We start from the raw sequence: 16,675 nt of genomic DNA, 5'->3' as shown, positions 1-16,675 counted from the left end.
TAGATTAACAATCTGTATCCATCTAACACAGAAACGCCTACCTATTTTCAACATTTTTCTTGTTAAAATACATTTCTAAATACTGTGCCTCATACATTTACTCTGCATTATGCTGGCCATTTAAATTTTAGTGTACAAAGAAACACCAACCTTTTTAATTAGCAAAGTTTATTAAAGTTTATTATTTGTCATACAGTTGTCATAATCTCAAAGATGATTTTGGCTGTGTAGAATACACAGTATAAACATAACATAAATTATATAAGCAAATAAAAAAAACAATATATGGATATGTACATTGTCAAAAGTATACATTTTTCTAGAATCAGAATCAGAATAATTGATCAAATAATCAACATAGATTAAAGATACAAAGATACATTTTTTTCTGTTTAGTTTTTATCATTGGTTTCTTTAAGAAGCATAGCCAGTGAGTTCAGAGTGATGTTAGGATCTAGTAAAGTAGCAAGTGGAATATTCACACCACTATCCTGAAAGATTTGATTCTGCAATGTCATAGCCAACATTGAATCCATGCCCAGTGCAGCAAGGCAGGTTTCAGCTTCAAACTCCTCTGTATCAACATTGCAAAGGTCACCTACTATGCCTCTAATGTAATCATCAAAAGATGAGTGTATATCCTTTCTGGACTCATTCACTGTTTTGACTTCAAACTCTTTCTCAATTAAGGCTGCTAGTCTGACTTTTAGAGAGGCATTCTGTGAGAGAACGTTGTTCCTCAAGTTTCTGAAGTTGAATTTGCACACAACTTGCTGAGGCTTGTTTTCCAATAAGCAATGTTTTAAAGTTTCATGGATTTCTGGCACTTCCATTGTCATCAAACCTTTGGCTTCTAAGAATTTTTGATAGTCTGCTTTGTTGAACAGAAGACCTAATTTAAGAGGTCCCCAATTGATGGTCTGTCCAGCAAGTCCGACATTACGGCGGTAGTGGCACAAAGAGTCTAGAAATGAGTTAGCTGCTGCATAATTAGCCTGGGATGCATTGCCAATAAAAGAGGAGACGGATGAATAACATACAAAATAATCAACTTTGCTGTTTAAAGTAGCATAGTGAAGGTTTAGTGCACCACTAACCTTTGGACGCAAGACTTTTTCAAAGGCAGACTTATTAAGTGTTTCAAGCAGCCCATCATGCAGCACAGCAGCACTGTGAAAAACTCCTTTTATTGGACAAGCAGGGAAAGTTTGTCCAATGACAGTGACTGCTTCCAGTACCTCAGCTGATACAGACACATCACACTGGAGCGTGATTATTCTTACTCCATATCTATTTTTAAGGTTGTTGATATGCAGCTGTGTCTCCTCAGATGGAGCCCTCCTTGAGAGTGTAGCAATGCACTTTCCACCCCAGTGTGAAATGAACTTCACTGTTTCAAGACCTAATCCAGATAAACCTCCTGAAACTATGTACACTGCAGTCTGTGAGAAGAGCTGCATTGGTCTGGCTTGTAGATATATCTGGGATCTACCAGCCATAGACAAGGTGTTATCCATAAGAATCAAGGGCACTGTTTCAGCAGTGAAGTATGATCCAATATTCTCTGTTTCATCTTTGGTAGACTTGAAAACCTTGCTTTGTAAGGATAAAAAATTCCCATCCAATTGCATCATTTTTAGCCATCTGTATACAACAGAACTCTGTGTTTTGAGATTAGATTTCTGAAAAATGTTGCACAATTTAACAAAGTGGAAGCACATATTCTCACTATCACTTGGAAGAATGCTTGTTGCAGGTTCATTGTTGTTACAGACAAGGAAAATGTGCTCTGCACTGACTTTACTGTTTAACTGTGCCAAGCATGATTGATCATAAGGAGGTATGAGGACAAAAACAGGGCACCGATCTAAACCTTGTCTAAGGGCATTCAATTCCATTTCTGTAACAACATTCCATCCTGACTTGTTCGCTGTGATGGTTAACACCTTCATCAGAGCAGAGTCTGGAGTCGAGGAGAAAATACACAATGTCTTGTTTTGTTTGACCTTAAGCAATGCACTATGTAAAATCTCCCAAGCAAGTATGAAGTAAGAGACACAAGGAGTGTCCTTCAAAAACTGAAGCTTCTTTGTTTTATAGCAAGCGTCCTCTGAAAGGATAACCTTGGAGGATGCTACAGTGGGGTAACAGGAGACTATATGGTCTCCCACTTTCAGGTTCCTTACATCTTTTCCCACAGCAGTAACAGTCCCACTAAAGTCAAGAGCTAAAAGTTTGTGCATCTGAGATGTGTGTTTGTTCCAATATAATGTCTGGCCAAATTTAAGGCCAGACAGACTGACTGGAAAATAGTCTGAGGAGTGCATGCAAATTTTACTAATTTGGACCTCCACATTTTTTCCATTGATGAAATCAAGTACATCATTTGTTGGTATGGATGACAAGCAAGCCATTTCATATGGGTTTGCTGTATGTAAGCTGAAGCACCTAGACCATGGAGAGTTTACACTTTGGGGTATTTTATTAAGGGCTGTTCGTGTTATCATTGTTGACTGAACCTGCCCTTGACTTATCAAGACCTCTGGGTACTCATGGCATTTATAGGAGCAAATTACATAACCCAGTGCTTTTATGTCTTCACTTGACAGTGTGGCAAGATCTATCAACTGAAAAGAAATTTCCGACAACTCAGCAGCACAAGCCCTTGTCATGCCTGATAGTACAAATCCTGGACTAATGTGATCAATGGTGCTTTCAGAGGATCTGTAAGTTATGACATGAAGAGTGCGCAAGTGCTTGCACTTCCTTATAGTCAAAACAATGTGACGGTAAAGCTCACAAATGTTTGCCAACTGCTCCAGGACTGTCTGAGTTTTAAGAAAACCAAGGTTTTTACAGCTACATATAAAAATAATTTTCTCCATATCAGCTGTACTCTGATCCAAGTCTAATAGAAAATCTGTATCTTGCAAAGTAGACAATCCTTCATCAGCAAGAGACAAAAATACAGATGATGGGTCTAAGTATATCCTTAGTGCATTAGCGATACCTAAAGAATCCTCAAAGACGACAGCTTTTGGTTTGCTGTCTATGCTGGTAATTGCAGGGGCAATGAGTCTTTCATTATGAAAGAAGCAAAAGTCAGTAACTTTTGCAATGTCTCCTACAAGTGTGATTCTGACATCCCTCAGCTCAACCAGTGTGTGTCCTTTTCTGTCTGTGAAGCAACCACATACCTCAAAGTATTCTGGCATCTCCTGAGTAAGCCTCATATATATGACCATTTCCTTACACAGAGGTGCAGTTATCACCATGCTGCCAATTGCAGAGGGAAATCCATGTCTAATAGTGCTGTGGCTCAGGGCTAAAACAGAGGTCATCTGCAGAAAATAATCTAATACAACAGGATGCAAATAGTATTTGTATAACTGGTTTAGCAATTGATCCGGTATTCTGACATTGGCTACTGCTTCTTTGAAATGCTCTCCATAGTGGATGTCACCCAGCTGTTGAAAAATGGGTCCATACTCAAACCCTGCCTGGTTAAGCATTACATATACTTGTTCCCCTGGTATGACTGATGGACATCTCTTTGAAATAATGTCCAAGAGAATGACTTGATGCTCAATCACACCTGGTCCTGCTATATAAGAAATGCTGCCTGATGCATGTGTTGTAGCAGAAGACTGAATCTGAAACAGTGTCTTGTCCTCCTGTGGCTCAAGTTGCACTTTTACACAATGTGGGCTCTTACTAAGAACAAGTAAATTCTGAAAGTTTATTGTAAGTTGAAGTGAAGCAAGAGGTATCTTTGGGGTCATTGATTCAATGAGAGAAGCCAAAGCTAGTTCAGTGTAGAGGGCACCTGGAGCAATAACTATACCATTGCTTTTGTGCTCCCAAATGTAAGGGGTTGATTCTAATGACAGATTGCATTTGAACATTCTGTTATTACATTTATGGGGAATTATAAGGGGATGGGGGCAGAAGGCCATCACCTCATTACCTTGCCTTACTTCCTCAAAGTATACATCACTTTTGCAACAATCAAACTGATAGACTGGGTAAGAAGCTGGTGGTGACTGAAACCCATTATAGAAATGGCCCCAGTCTACATTGACCCCAAGCTCAAACAGTTTGTATACAACAGTATGTAGTGCATCTTGATCTTTGTCTGGTTGGATTGATGAGAGCACCATTGTGTCATTTCCTAATGTCTCCATGATGTTCCTCCGCAGAGCCCTTCTTGGGCCAATCTCAACAAAGATTATGTTCTTCCTGTTACTGGCAACTGCTCTTACTGCTTGTTCAAATGCAACTGTATTTCTGATATTTCTTGCCCAGTAATCACCGGTTACAAAATCTCCTGGACAGCACATCCTTCCTGTTACTGTGGAAAATAAATCACATTCCATTTCATGTTGATTTAATGACCCAATGCTGTCTCTAATTTGAGTCAGAACTGGATCCATCATATGACTGTGGTAGGCAGCAGGAACCTCCAAGACATGAAGGAACATATTCTTTGCTTTGAACGAATTCTTTAACAATTGGTGCACACTTTCAATCGCATCTTTCTCACCTGATAGCACACATGACATAGGACTGTTCAATGCAGCTAAACACACTTTCCTTGCATATGCTGGGAGTATTTTCAAAATGTCTGACACAGCCATATTACCAACAACAAGCATCTTTCCTCCAGTGACTTTGCATTGTAGAACACTCCGATAATAGATTACTTTCACGGCTTCCTCTAGAGACAAAAGCCCAGAGCAATGGGCTGCAGCAACCTCTCCAACAGAGTGCCCAAGAACAGCAGTGGGTCTGATGCCCCAGTGCTTTAGCAAGTGAGCTGTGGCAACCTGGGTTGCAAAAAGGAGGGGCTGGATAATGTCTGGCTTTGAGAAATCATCGTTGTCAAAGCTGCTTGCTATCTTCTGTAAAATGCTTGTAGTTCTGTAATTCTGAAAGTAATTTTCAACCTCTCTAATCTTTTCTCTGAAAACAGGCTCCTCTTTTAGTAGCTGCCTGCACATTCCTCTGTATGTAACCCCATTCCCACAGAAGACGAAGACTACCATGGGGTCTGGTTTAACAGCATCAAACCTGTTGTTTAGACTAGTTTTCAGCTGTTCCTCTAAATCTGAAAGAGATGTTGTAACATACACTTTCCTATATTTGTGTTTCATGTGACTTCTTCGGCATGCTGATGTATACAAAAGAGTTGTTAGGTCAACTTTGTTTTCTGTGCTGATTCTTTGATAGGTGTCAGCAATACACATCTCAAGAGATTTACTTGTGGCAGCAGACAATAGGAACAATTTCCTTGAACCAAACCTTTCTAAGTTAGAGGATGTAGCATGTTTATATTCTTTGATGATAGCATGTGCATTAGTTCCTCCAAAACCAAAACTATTAATTCCAGCTACCCTTTCCTTGGAACCTGTGCAATGCCATGTTTCAACTTTGGTGGGAATCTTTAGGTTAAGAGCTTGAACATCTATGCTAGAACTTTCCTCTGAGTAGAACACTGAAGGTACAATGGTTTCATGCTTCATCATCAAAAGTACTTTAATCAGTCCTGCCACTCCCGCTGCAGATTCTGTGTGTCCAATGTTACTCTTAACTGAGCCAATAAGAAGTGGCCCTACCTCTGAGGGTCGTGCCTTGGCAATAACTTTAGAGATGCTGTCTGCTTCTACTGAATCTCCCACCGGAGTCCCAGTCCCGTGAGCCTCTATGTACTGGATATCGGACAGGTAGGTCCCTGTAGAATAGATTCTATTGAGCAACTCTTCCTGCTGGACCATAGATGGCTTCGTGATTGGAGTGACACTGCGGCCATCTTGATTAACTGCTGTTTTGCATACAATGCCCCAAATACGATCATGATCCTGAAGAGCCTTAGAAAAAGAATACAAATTTCTAAACATAAAAATTGAATATACAATTTGGATATATTATACTGTACACCTACCAAGCACACCAAGATCATTAAAAAGAACTTACTTTTTTCAAAGTTTTTAGAAGAACTATACCACAGCCTTCACCTCTACCATATCCATCTGCTTTTTTGGAGAAAGGTTTACTAGTGCCTCCAGGTGAAATCATTTTAGCTTTGCTGAGAGCCACAAAGACCCGTGGCTCAAGAATACAGCTAACGCCTCCACAAAGTGCCATCTCACAGTCACCTAGTGGGGAGAAAGAAATATGTCCTAAGTCAAGTGAAAAAACAAAAAAACATTACAATATGTACAAAATATTTTCCTACCACAGATTGTAACATGAGGTTTCTAATTATTTAATTAGTTAATTCATATCATGGCAAATCCAGCAGTTCATACAAAAATGTCAGGAGTACAAAAGCTTTCCATGACAAAATCAGACCACCAACTAATTTTTATTTTTTCATTACTTATTTTCTTTTACAAAAGAATTACTCATTCCTGAGTCACATCCCATACCCTTCGTGTTAAATATCTCTAACTAAATTATCATGAAAGAATACAACCATATAGATAAGATAATCAAATACACTAATTATAGAACTACAGTGGTTGTGGAAAACTTAATCTATTTGTGTTATCAGGGGCTATAAAAGCTATTTGCTTTTATTGCAGAGACCAGATAGAGGAAGAATTTTATATTACACACATGACAAGAAAAGGTGAAAGGTAAAATTACACACTAGAAAAGGTGTCTTGGAAACAATACATAGCTTTGTTGTTCTGCAAAAACCTTGTCATCACTGACAGAACTTTGCTCAGTGTCCAGAGTATGGGTCTTTATATTTAATTAGTTCCATTACGTTATGTTTTTTCCAAGGGGGCTGTAGGATTGCTGTACTTTATGTTCAGAAAGCTCTTACCTTGTCTGATTGCTTGGCAAGCAGAATGGACTGCAACTAAAGAGGAGGAGCAGGCACTATCAATGGCAAATGAAGGCCCAGTGAGGTTGAATGTGTAGGAGATCCGGTTGGCTGCTATACTCATAGCTGTCCCTGTGCCATTGTAATGGGTTATTGTTCTTGGGCTATTGTTCAGTAGTGTTTCATAGTCTCTGTTCATGAGCCCTGGAAAACAGAACAATCAGAATATATGTATACATAGCTGCTGTACTAAGAATTATATCAGTTCTGTGGTGCACTACTATATACTGAAATACCGTTGTTATTACCGATATAAACACCTGTTCTGGAACCACTGACTTTTTCCATAGGAATGCCGGAATCCTCCAACGCTCTATAGGAACACTGCAAAAGAAGCTTTTGCTGGGGGTCCATAAAATTAGCTTCAGCTTCAGAAATGCCAAAAAACCTGTGATCAAACTCATTGAACCTGGTGTGTAAAAAGGGAAAAAAGAAAAAGGGGGGAAAAAAAACAAAAACAAAACCCAAATTTTTGTAACCCAGAAAAAAGTTTTACTGTAGTATTTTGTATTTTTACTGTATGAATTTTGTATTTTTCTATTAATTTGTCATATGTTTATATCATTATTCCAAATGTTTATGATAAGAAATGGAAATTTAATCTTTTTTGCACAGGATTTTAAAATACTATAAAGGCTATGAGAAAAGAACAGACTAGTTTCAGAGTAAGGGTATGTACTTCCAAATTAGGTAAACTGTGTAGCAATTACAGTCATATACATAAATAAATATTTCTAATAATTCTTAATAATTAAGCTTTTAAACCAATGTACTAAAGATGAAATCCAAATACATCCAAACCCAAGTACACAGAACAATGACTAAAAGCCTGCTGCTTAAACAGTCAGTGATATATAGGCATAAATAACCTGTATGTTTTGACTTTTTTACATTGATTGTACAGTAAAAAATAAAATAGATACAATAGAACAATAATCATCACATATATTTAATTTAGACAAAAAGTCAAAGGCAAATAAGTTTTAACAAGAAAATATATATTAACGATTTACCCATCTATGAAAGCAGCTTTAGTAGTTTGAATTTTGCCAAAAATAGTGTCATCAGGATCATACCACTGTGCTACATCAAATCTCTGCTCTGGAATATCCACAGCACAATTTTTCCCATCAACAAGAACATTCCAGAAATTGTCAAGTCCCTCACCTGCAAGGATGTCACACAAATCATAAGTATGTATGTACAATACTCAGGGAGAATCTATGTGCACTTACAAAACATTGGAACTTACCCCCTGGGAAGCTACATCCAACCCCAACTATAGCAATATCTTCATCCATGTTGTTTGCCTCATCAACAGATTTAGTAACTTTGGCACCACAGTATAATGAGCTTCATCATCACTGCGGTTCCTGTTACTAAACAGAGTGTATGTGCTCATTTCCATGTTGCACTATAGCCCAGACCCTTTATAAAGCCTCCTCACCAACAAGATTTGTTTAAACTAAAGTCTCTTTCAAGAGAGGGCTATTGAGTTACATGCATGGTTTTCATGCAACCCACAATTAAGGTGGTTTGAAACAAAAGCCATTAATTACACGGCTGGGCAAAAATAAAGAAAAGGCATTTAGGGGCACTTCCTTTAAGGGGGATATAATGGAGGCATTTTCTCCTGGCCCCAATAATACAGTGGCATTACAGAATTTTGATCAGTTAGAAGAGCTTTTAAGTAATCGTATATCACTGATGTGAAAATCACCAAGCAGAAAAATTACCCCCAAACAGATCAGTTTCCTCTGTGTTTGTTCTTTAAAGCTAGGCAATGATCATTTAAAGTAGATTAAATGTAAATTATTTTGAGGTAAGGTGATATCTTGGATTATTTATATTTTATTAAGTCTCTAACAATTATGCTTTCTTTAATGTACTGCCAACAGTTTCATTATAGAGAACATCTTAGTTAATTCTTTAGGATTTGAAATCAGACTAGAATATTTTAGTTACCTTCACTTTTACACACAACCACACACTTTTCCCATTTTTAGCACACTTTATTAGTTATTCACAATTCATTGAAATGAGGGAAATAATTCTCAGTGAGGATTAATTCACAGAGCAGACACAGACATTTACATAGACTCTTATATACAGGCTTGCCATCACAGCTCATTTACCAGCCACAAAACTAGCCATAGCTAATCAAATACAGATGACTTCCATCAGCACCATGTCAAACTAATATTAAACAAATAAATAGGGCACTAAGTAAAATCAGACTTGTTTATACAACTAAATAACATATCATCTAATATAAAAGTCAAAAGAAAATTTTTGGTATTTAATCCTGCAACTTTGTCAACGTCCATCACTTCAGCTTTTCTCTTGTTTCCAAGATGGAGGCTACTCCATATAAGAAACCAAATTCTTAGATCTTTGTCCAATTATTTAAGTAATACTAATGTTCTGAAGTTACATTCTTAGTTATGTAATAAAAAGATTTAATGAATGAAAAAGTACAATTAAAACTCTACTTTGAAAACAGCATAGATTTATTTGTTTGCCCTAAGACAATGTATTCAGTGGGGACGTGTGTCTTCAAGATTCAAGAATAACAAATTGAGGTTGCAATTGTTTCTGGTATGAGAAAGCTGCAGCTTGAGTTCATTTAGAAGACCTATGGTCAATAGAACGTTATGTTAGATCAATAAGATCGGTCAGGTTTAATGGCTTTATTGAAAGATAGAAGTCTGTTTCTGTGGAATGAATATTTCATACTATCGTTCATGATCCCAGAGGGCGTTCCTGTATTCTTATTTTTATTCTGTTTTACAGGACTTGTAACAGCGAAAGGTGCACCAGATTGAAGGGGTAATTATGCCTTTCTGCACACACAGGATGGTCAAGAATTTTCAATGTCCAGTACTTTCCAGTATACACTGGCAGGGTTCATGTGTCAGCAAGAGTAGCTGTTGTGCTAAAGTGGAAATAAACAATAAACCCACTCTTACTTACTAAATAAGCTACAAAGAGGTTGAAAATGCAAGCATTTTTAAAAAGTTGGTTTGGGAAACTACAATAGTCCAAATAGCTCCATGAAAGTATCTTTGAAACATTCGGGGGACAGAAATGAAAATTAAATAGAAATATTTCTCATTATATTATTTGTTTCTGCTGATTGATATTGGAAGAACCGAAATGATATTAGTTTCCTTCCTCATTCTATCATTTCTGTTTAACTAAATGCCTTCAGCTCTTTATACATTCTTGAGGACATCATCTTGGGTCTAGAGACTTGCCCTCCAAAACCATCTGAATTTCTTTTGCATCCAGAGTCTCATAGGTGAGCAGAGCATCTGCCAGTTTTTTGTGCTCTTTGCTGTATGTCTTGAGGAGTTTCTTTGCGCGCTCATATGAATCCTGTTGGCGGGAAAAAGTACAAGAACTGATCAGCATGTTCTCCCCTTAAGAATATGAGCATGTGTTTACTGAGTGACCATGTGAAAGGTACCTGTAACAGCATCCTGACCTCCTGGTCAACTGCAGCTTGTGTTTCTGGGCTATGTTTGGACAGGTCAGAGTAGGTCATGACACCCAGCTGGAAAAAAACAGAGAAAGCAATTGATTCAGACTGATTACGTTACAGTGAAACAAGAGTGGAAAAGCTGCAGGATACAAACAACAAAATGCATTTAAAGCCCAAACTTCCTATTATATTGGCAACAAAACTGCACCTTAGAACAACACAGACTGCTTTAGTCTAACAGTTACATATCACTACTACAGTTCACTCCCTGGAAATAACAAGGCCTAGTTTATACTTCTCTTTTGACAGAACAAGAGCACTCTGCACCACAGTGAGGGTTTATTGATAAGTGTGGTGTGCAGACATGCTTTGCTGCCCTGGCTTGCGTTTCTCTAGGGAATTTTCCTTGTGTATGTTCATGGGCCACAGCTTGGAGGGAGGTATATCATGTTGCACACCAAGAAACAGAGGAAATTGTGTAACTTTTTTGCTTACAGTTTAACAAATGGTTTTAGAGAAGCACTGTTCTGAATTTGTCTCAGTTGCAAAAGGTCATAATTGTAAACAATAAAGCATAAATAAAATCCAAATACAATAAAATTTCCATAGTTTTCTATAGGATAGGGATAATGTCCCCAAACAAGCAAACAGTTGTTTCTAATGTGTTTCATGTTGGAATCTCACACAGGGACATAATCACTTTATTGTACTTTTCCAAAAAAAAAAAAAAGTAACAAATATGCTGCCTACTTTTTATTATTCCTATAGAGAAACACAGAAATTGCATTTCCATTCCTTTAATTCATGCAGCACTGCCCTCTAGTGTACACGCTTACATTAAGTTTAAAGAGTGACTTTCACTGCATTTTCCTTATCGGCCTACAAATTAATCAGACAAAATAAACATTAAATGACCGCTTAGATGAAGCCCTAAAAATTAGAAGCATAGGAACCGTAGAAGAGCTTCTCTTTGTTTTCAATTATACTGAGCAATTAAGTGTAAATATTCTGAATGGATTTAACGTCTACCAGCTACTGATTACATGAACTGAATCTCTGTAAACAGTAGAAAACGGGCAAATTCTTGCATCAAAACAAGAAATACTTTTTCAGAAAAAGAGGAGAAACAACAAAGATTTATAAAACGTAAGCAAATCATGAAACTTGCTAAAATATTTAATCAGTAATCATACCTTGTCACTCATTCCAAAGCGTGTAACCATCATCTTTGCGATCTTAGTTGCTCCATCAAAATCACTAGATGCTCCTGTAAAGAATGATCAATACTTTAGTAGTTAAAAAAACAAAACAAACAACAACATTTTGCCATCAGTAAAGATGCTCACCTGTAGTGATGTATTCATCGCCAAAGATGAGCTCCTCTGCCACTCTGCCGCCCATACTAACATCCATCTGAGCCAACAGCTGAGAGCGCGTCTCACTCCACCGATCATTTTCTGGAAGCATAGACACCTGAGTGGGGGAAAAATTTTTTATAAAAAAGCAGTTTTTCTAAAAGTGTTTTTTGTGTGAAATGATTCATGACAATAAAAACTGCATCTTCATGATAATTACATGACCAAGGGTGGGTCCTCGTGGCATGATAGTAGCTTTATTTATGGGCATTGCGTCTTTAGTATAATATGCCACAATAGCGTGCCCAGATTCATGAAATGCAGTGATCGTCTTGTTCCTCTTGTCGATCTCTGCACTCCTGCGCTCTGGGCCTGGGGAGAAATCGTCAGAACTCAGTTGCTGACCTATTGTGAGAGTCAGGTTCCTCCATCATAATGTGTCTTCCATATGCACACAGTGAGGAAACTTACCCATGAGGATCTTGTCTTTAGCAAACTCCAGTTCCTTTATTGTCACCATCTCCTTTCCATCTACAGCAGCCTTTAGAGCAGCCTGATTCACCAAGTTCTCCAGCTCAGCTCCAGAAAAGCCCACTGTTCCCCTGGCAATAATTTCTGCATCTACATCTACAAAGATGCAAAATAAATAAATAAATAATCAAAAAATCAATTAATTAATTAATTAATTAATTAAATAATGTATAAAAATGATTTAAAAACTATTATAAAAATGATGCTTTTTTTTTTTCCACACGTCAATAATACTACAATATTTTCTCACCAGGGTCCACTTTGATTTTCTTCAAGTACCAGTTCAGGATCTCAGTGCGTCCTTTTACATCAGGTCTGGGGACTGTGACTTGCATGTCAAACCTCCCAGGTCTCACAAGAGCACTTAATGCATACACAGACACATGTACAAAGACAAAGAAAATGGATCCAAAGCACTAAAATAAATTGGATGAACAGGTCATAATATACTAAAATGAATAATTACATTTTTTTTTCTTGATTCACGAGGTGAGTGGGAGCTCTTCATTTAAACATAATACACACTGGGTTCTTGCTGTTCTTGTTATTTTTTCCCAGATTTTAACAACAGGCCATTCATGCTAAAGTTTTAGGGAAAATAAATAAATCATGCTTTAAACCTTCCAATTACTTACTTGTCCAAAGCTTCTGCAAAATTTGTTGCCCCAATAACAATAACACCTTCATTTGGCTTAAACCTGAAATTATAAAAAATAAAAATTAAAAAAAAATAAAAAACAATAAAAATGAGTGCTTATAAACATGCTTACTTTTACAAATACTTTGACATCCAGGCAAAATACTAACCCATCCATTTCTGCCAGGAGCTGGTTAATGGTTTGACGTGAATATGGATGCATGGGTGACTCTATCCGCTTTCCACCCACACTGTCCAACTCATCAATAAAGATCACACAAGGGGCATTAGCTTTTGCCTCTTCTGCAGGAAATAGAAAACAAAAGTACCCTGAATGAACAAGACGTTGGACAACAATAATGTTTATAGACTTGGGTATGGATCAGAGGCAGGGCTGTACCATTCTCAAAGCACTTTATACTCACTGAATAGGTTTCTGATGCGACTTGCTCCAACACCCACAAACATCTCATCAAACTCAGATCCTGAGGCATAGTAGAATGGCACATCTGCCTCCCCTGCCACAGCTCTGGCAAGCAAAGTCTTTCCAGTACCAGGTGGACCAATCAGGAGGACACCTAAAAACATGGTGTTAATCCAGTCAAAGCCTTTAAAGTACAATGCGTTCATTTTATGGACCAGGTGATACGTTTTTTAATTATTCTAGATCTATACCTTTGGGTAGCTTTCCACCAAGTGCAGTGAATTTCTGAGGATTCCTCAAGAACTCAACAATGTCTTGAAGCTCACTCTTTGCCTCCTCCACACCTTTCACATGCTCAAAGGTGACATTCTTCATCTGGATTGGATCCAGTGCAGCATCCAGACCAGACGTGCTACGGAATCTGACTGTTAAGGAACAAAACGGAATAAGGGAAATTTGGGATTAAAAAAAAATTGATGAAACAGATCATTAATAGACTTTTTTATTTTTTAAGGATGTTACAGGTTAGTGTAATGCTGCAATATAAGAGGTGAGCTATTAGACAGATTTTATAACAGATTTATTAAACATCTAACTAATATCAGTCATGTCTAGTATGTACAGTACATGTAGTACAAGTAATATCAGTCATAGTAAATGTACTGTACATACTAGACATGACTCACTCATATCAATACTAAGTTTGTATCAGTTTGAAAGTGGTCAGCTTTTTTTGATCAACAGTGTATAGATTAATCTGGAACAAGCAACACACTGTGAGAACTCTAAGAAAACAGGTTTTGTGCCATGCATCCAAACACTGAGAACAAGTAAGATGAGAAACAAACCAGTATCAGAAAACGAGCCTTTACCCGAGAGAAATGGGGTTCTTGACAAACCATAGATGCCAACAAGCAGGAGGACAAGTAAAATCAAACGAGTCCTCTTAAGTGAATCTGTCAAAAACAATAGCATTTCTTGTGACACACATCTAATTGTCACATAAAAATTCTTGTCTTGTCAAGGACAGTCTTCGTAAATGCATATTAACGATGGAAGTCAGCACTAAGCATTTATGGTTTAAGCAAAGCAAGACAAATGATCAATAAGTATCAGTATCACATAGATTATTAAAAGGATCATGCCTTGGGTCTTCTGCATTAGGGTTTGAGATTTCAGGAAACCCTCTGCAAAACCAGTTTTAAAGGCATCAAGCTGATTCTCTGGAAGATTCCTTCGTTTCACTAACTGGTCAAGACTCTCTGTATCAGCTTTATCCCTCATAAGAAGACCCTGTTAAGGAGTAATGTAGAAAGAGGCAACCAAAAGACAGAAAGAGAGAGAGAGACACATACTCTTAGACTTTCACTAAACAACTATGACACATCATTCAGTTCAGTATAAACACTGTTTCTTGTGTTATATTGCTTAATTATACACATCAAGACTGCTCCTAACCTTCATAAATAGTGGAGTATAGCTCTCAGATTCTGCTGGACTCTCGTAGCTCGATTGAAGGCGCCTGGTCTTGGCCCTCAGAGTCTTAAAACCACGTCTTTGGACCCACACTTTTTTTTTTAAAAGAGACAGGGAGAGACATTGCATTTAAAAATCTATAGAGTACAATGAAAAGTTCTGAGGACAAGTAGCTCAAGAGTGTTAAATTACAGCAAGAGGATTGACGTCCACTGAATAACATTGGTTAAAATTTTGTGAATTACCTTGCAAGTGCTGAAGATCTGAGCAAAGACCCTGAAGCGGCCGTGAGTTTTGTCTATGGAATATTGGATAGCCAATGAGTCCTGGCATACTCTGAGAGAAACCTGGTAAATCAAACAGTAAAAATCTAATTATTTTATTGTCAAAATATAAAATAAACCATCCAACACACCATGAACAAATGGCTGTCAGTGACTTTCACTGCAATTTTAAAGCCAAAGCAATGTCTAAAAATAACACTGGATTGTGGAAACTCTCACCATGTTTGTTGTGAAAGAAGGAATCTCTAGAGGTGTGTGAGGTTCTCCACCTTGAAGATCGAAGACAGGCCCTAAGGTCGGAGGTCTCTTTGGGAACTGGTGTGGGCAGCAGCCTGTTTAACAGCTCAGTGATTCCATTTAGCCTCAGTTCTGAGATCCCCAGGTCTTTATGGATTTGATTAAGCTGCAGGATAGTCATTGAAAAATATGAAAATGTTTGGTGTTCATCAATAATTACAAGTTTATCTATCTATCTATCTATCTATCTATCTATCTATCTATCTATCTATAAAAACTTGTGCTTCAAAGTTTTGTTTAAAACAGTTAATAGCAAGTAATCATGGACGGCAGATCCTGTGAAAGTATGTGGTTCTTGGCCTACTGACAAAAAATCACTTGCAGCTGGATGTTATTTCTACAAATAAATTACGATAATAAGGGCTTTAAATGGCACTTACTGGCTATTTAATGAGACACACCACATTGTTGGTCCACTTGGCAAAACTAAAAACTATAGCTCACCTTTTGATATTTACATCTTATAGCTCCCATTTGTAAGAGCAACTTACAATGTGCAAACAAATCTGGAAAGATGCCTAGCCAAGACAAGATTTAAACTGCCCATAGTCTTGGCTTTTTTACTCCCAGCTTCCCCACATTATAATAGGTGAAAGGCATATGTGAAATTCTTATGTTTTCCTCTTTGAAAACTGGAATCTGGAAACATCTATAGGGTTTGTATAGGGTCTATACAGTTAGTTATTATTCTTTGCAATGTGCAACAGCTGATATTAAATTATAAATAGGTAAGAGGATCATGTGTAGTGTTAGAGGTATTGTATAGTGCTGCTGTGTACCTGTGTGTCAGGGGTGTGGGGCAGTACGTCCTGATCAGCTGAAAGCTCTCTGTGTAGACTCTGAACTGCTGCGGTGGCAGTGGAGCTGGCTGACACTTTCAGTGAGTGTACAGCATTGATAATATGGCTCAGTGGCACAGTTACCTGAAGGACAAAATAGAATAAAATGCTCAATAATTCAGACTACACTTCTCAAAGTGTAGGATTTGTGCAGCATAGCCAGGGGTTGCCATTTTATAACTTTAATAACAAAGTTATTAAAACTTTTATTTTGTAGTTATGTTTAAACGACCATAACCTTAATACAATAAACAATAACACAAGTAAGCTTAGGTACAACTTTAATAACATGTCTGCGAGTAGTAGGTTCTAAGAAATATACAAAGCCAAATGTAAATATCATTATAAACATTTAAATAAGTGCTCCTAGTATTTCAATATCCCGTTAAAAAAAAAAGAGATAGAGGAAATTCCATTAAACATTGAGATAGCTACACAAAACAGCAATGGCTGCCT

At 37.4% G+C, this 16,675-nt stretch overlaps 2 protein-coding genes across 3 annotated transcripts in view; both read right to left on the bottom strand.

Annotated features, from left to right (window-relative positions):
* Positions 1–197: 197 nt before the first annotated feature.
* Positions 198–8,214, bottom strand: pks1 (polyketide synthase 1). The gene is made up of 6 exons (XM_060870044.1): positions 8,145–8,214; positions 7,906–8,059; positions 7,141–7,301; positions 6,833–7,036; positions 5,974–6,155; positions 198–5,867 (listed from the first exon to the last, which is right to left on the bottom strand). Exons 1-6 carry the CDS (start codon positions 8,191–8,193, stop codon positions 393–395), a joined length of 6,225 nt encoding a protein of 2,074 aa, XP_060726027.1. The 5' UTR covers positions 8,194–8,214; the 3' UTR covers positions 198–392.
* Positions 8,215–8,883: 669 nt separating this feature from the next.
* Positions 8,884–16,675, bottom strand: part of yme1l1a (YME1-like 1a) — an 8,886-nt gene continuing 1,094 nt past the window's right edge. Inside the window, exons 2-18 of one of the 2 annotated variants that reach the window (XM_060870040.1) lie at positions 16,160–16,303; positions 15,303–15,486; positions 15,045–15,146; positions 14,782–14,891; positions 14,469–14,616; positions 14,172–14,279; positions 13,575–13,748; positions 13,325–13,477; positions 13,070–13,202; positions 12,898–12,960; positions 12,513–12,625; positions 12,203–12,358; positions 11,952–12,103; positions 11,723–11,849; positions 11,570–11,643; positions 10,362–10,448; positions 8,884–10,270 (exon numbers count right to left, since the gene is read on the bottom strand). In XM_060870040.1, coding sequence (XP_060726023.1) covers positions 10,127–10,270; positions 10,362–10,448; positions 11,570–11,643; positions 11,723–11,849; positions 11,952–12,103; positions 12,203–12,358; positions 12,513–12,625; positions 12,898–12,960; positions 13,070–13,202; positions 13,325–13,477; positions 13,575–13,748; positions 14,172–14,279; positions 14,469–14,616; positions 14,782–14,891; positions 15,045–15,146; positions 15,303–15,486; positions 16,160–16,303 — 2,172 coding nt within the window. In that variant the 3' untranslated portion in view covers positions 8,884–10,126. The remainder of the gene's footprint in view (positions 10,271–10,361; positions 10,449–11,569; positions 11,644–11,722; positions 11,850–11,951; positions 12,104–12,202; positions 12,359–12,512; positions 12,626–12,897; positions 12,961–13,069; positions 13,203–13,324; positions 13,478–13,574; positions 13,749–14,171; positions 14,280–14,468; positions 14,617–14,781; positions 14,892–15,044; positions 15,147–15,302; positions 15,487–16,159; positions 16,304–16,675) is intronic. The other variant, XM_060870041.1, reaches the window with a different exon arrangement.

This window comes from Tachysurus vachellii, chromosome 5 (assembly GCF_030014155.1).
Source record: "Tachysurus vachellii isolate PV-2020 chromosome 5, HZAU_Pvac_v1, whole genome shotgun sequence".
Lineage (NCBI taxonomy): Eukaryota > Metazoa > Chordata > Actinopteri > Siluriformes > Bagridae > Tachysurus > Tachysurus vachellii.
This window is presented reverse-complemented; position numbering and strand designations above follow the sequence as displayed.

Bases quoted from the DNA above. Each gene is read 5' to 3' on its own strand.
- pks1 (XM_060870044.1), bottom strand. From the start codon at position 8,193: ATGGATGAAGATATTGCTATAGTTGGGGTTGGATGTAGCTTCCCAGGG. The intron at 7,302-7,905 runs GTAAATCGTTAA...TTTACACACCAG, and splicing joins AAAGCTGCTTTCATAGATGG to GTTCAATGAGTTTGATCACA. The intron at 5,868-5,973 runs GTAAGTTCTTTT...TCTTTTTCTAAG, and splicing joins TTCTAAAAACTTTGAAAAAA to GCTCTTCAGGATCATGATCG.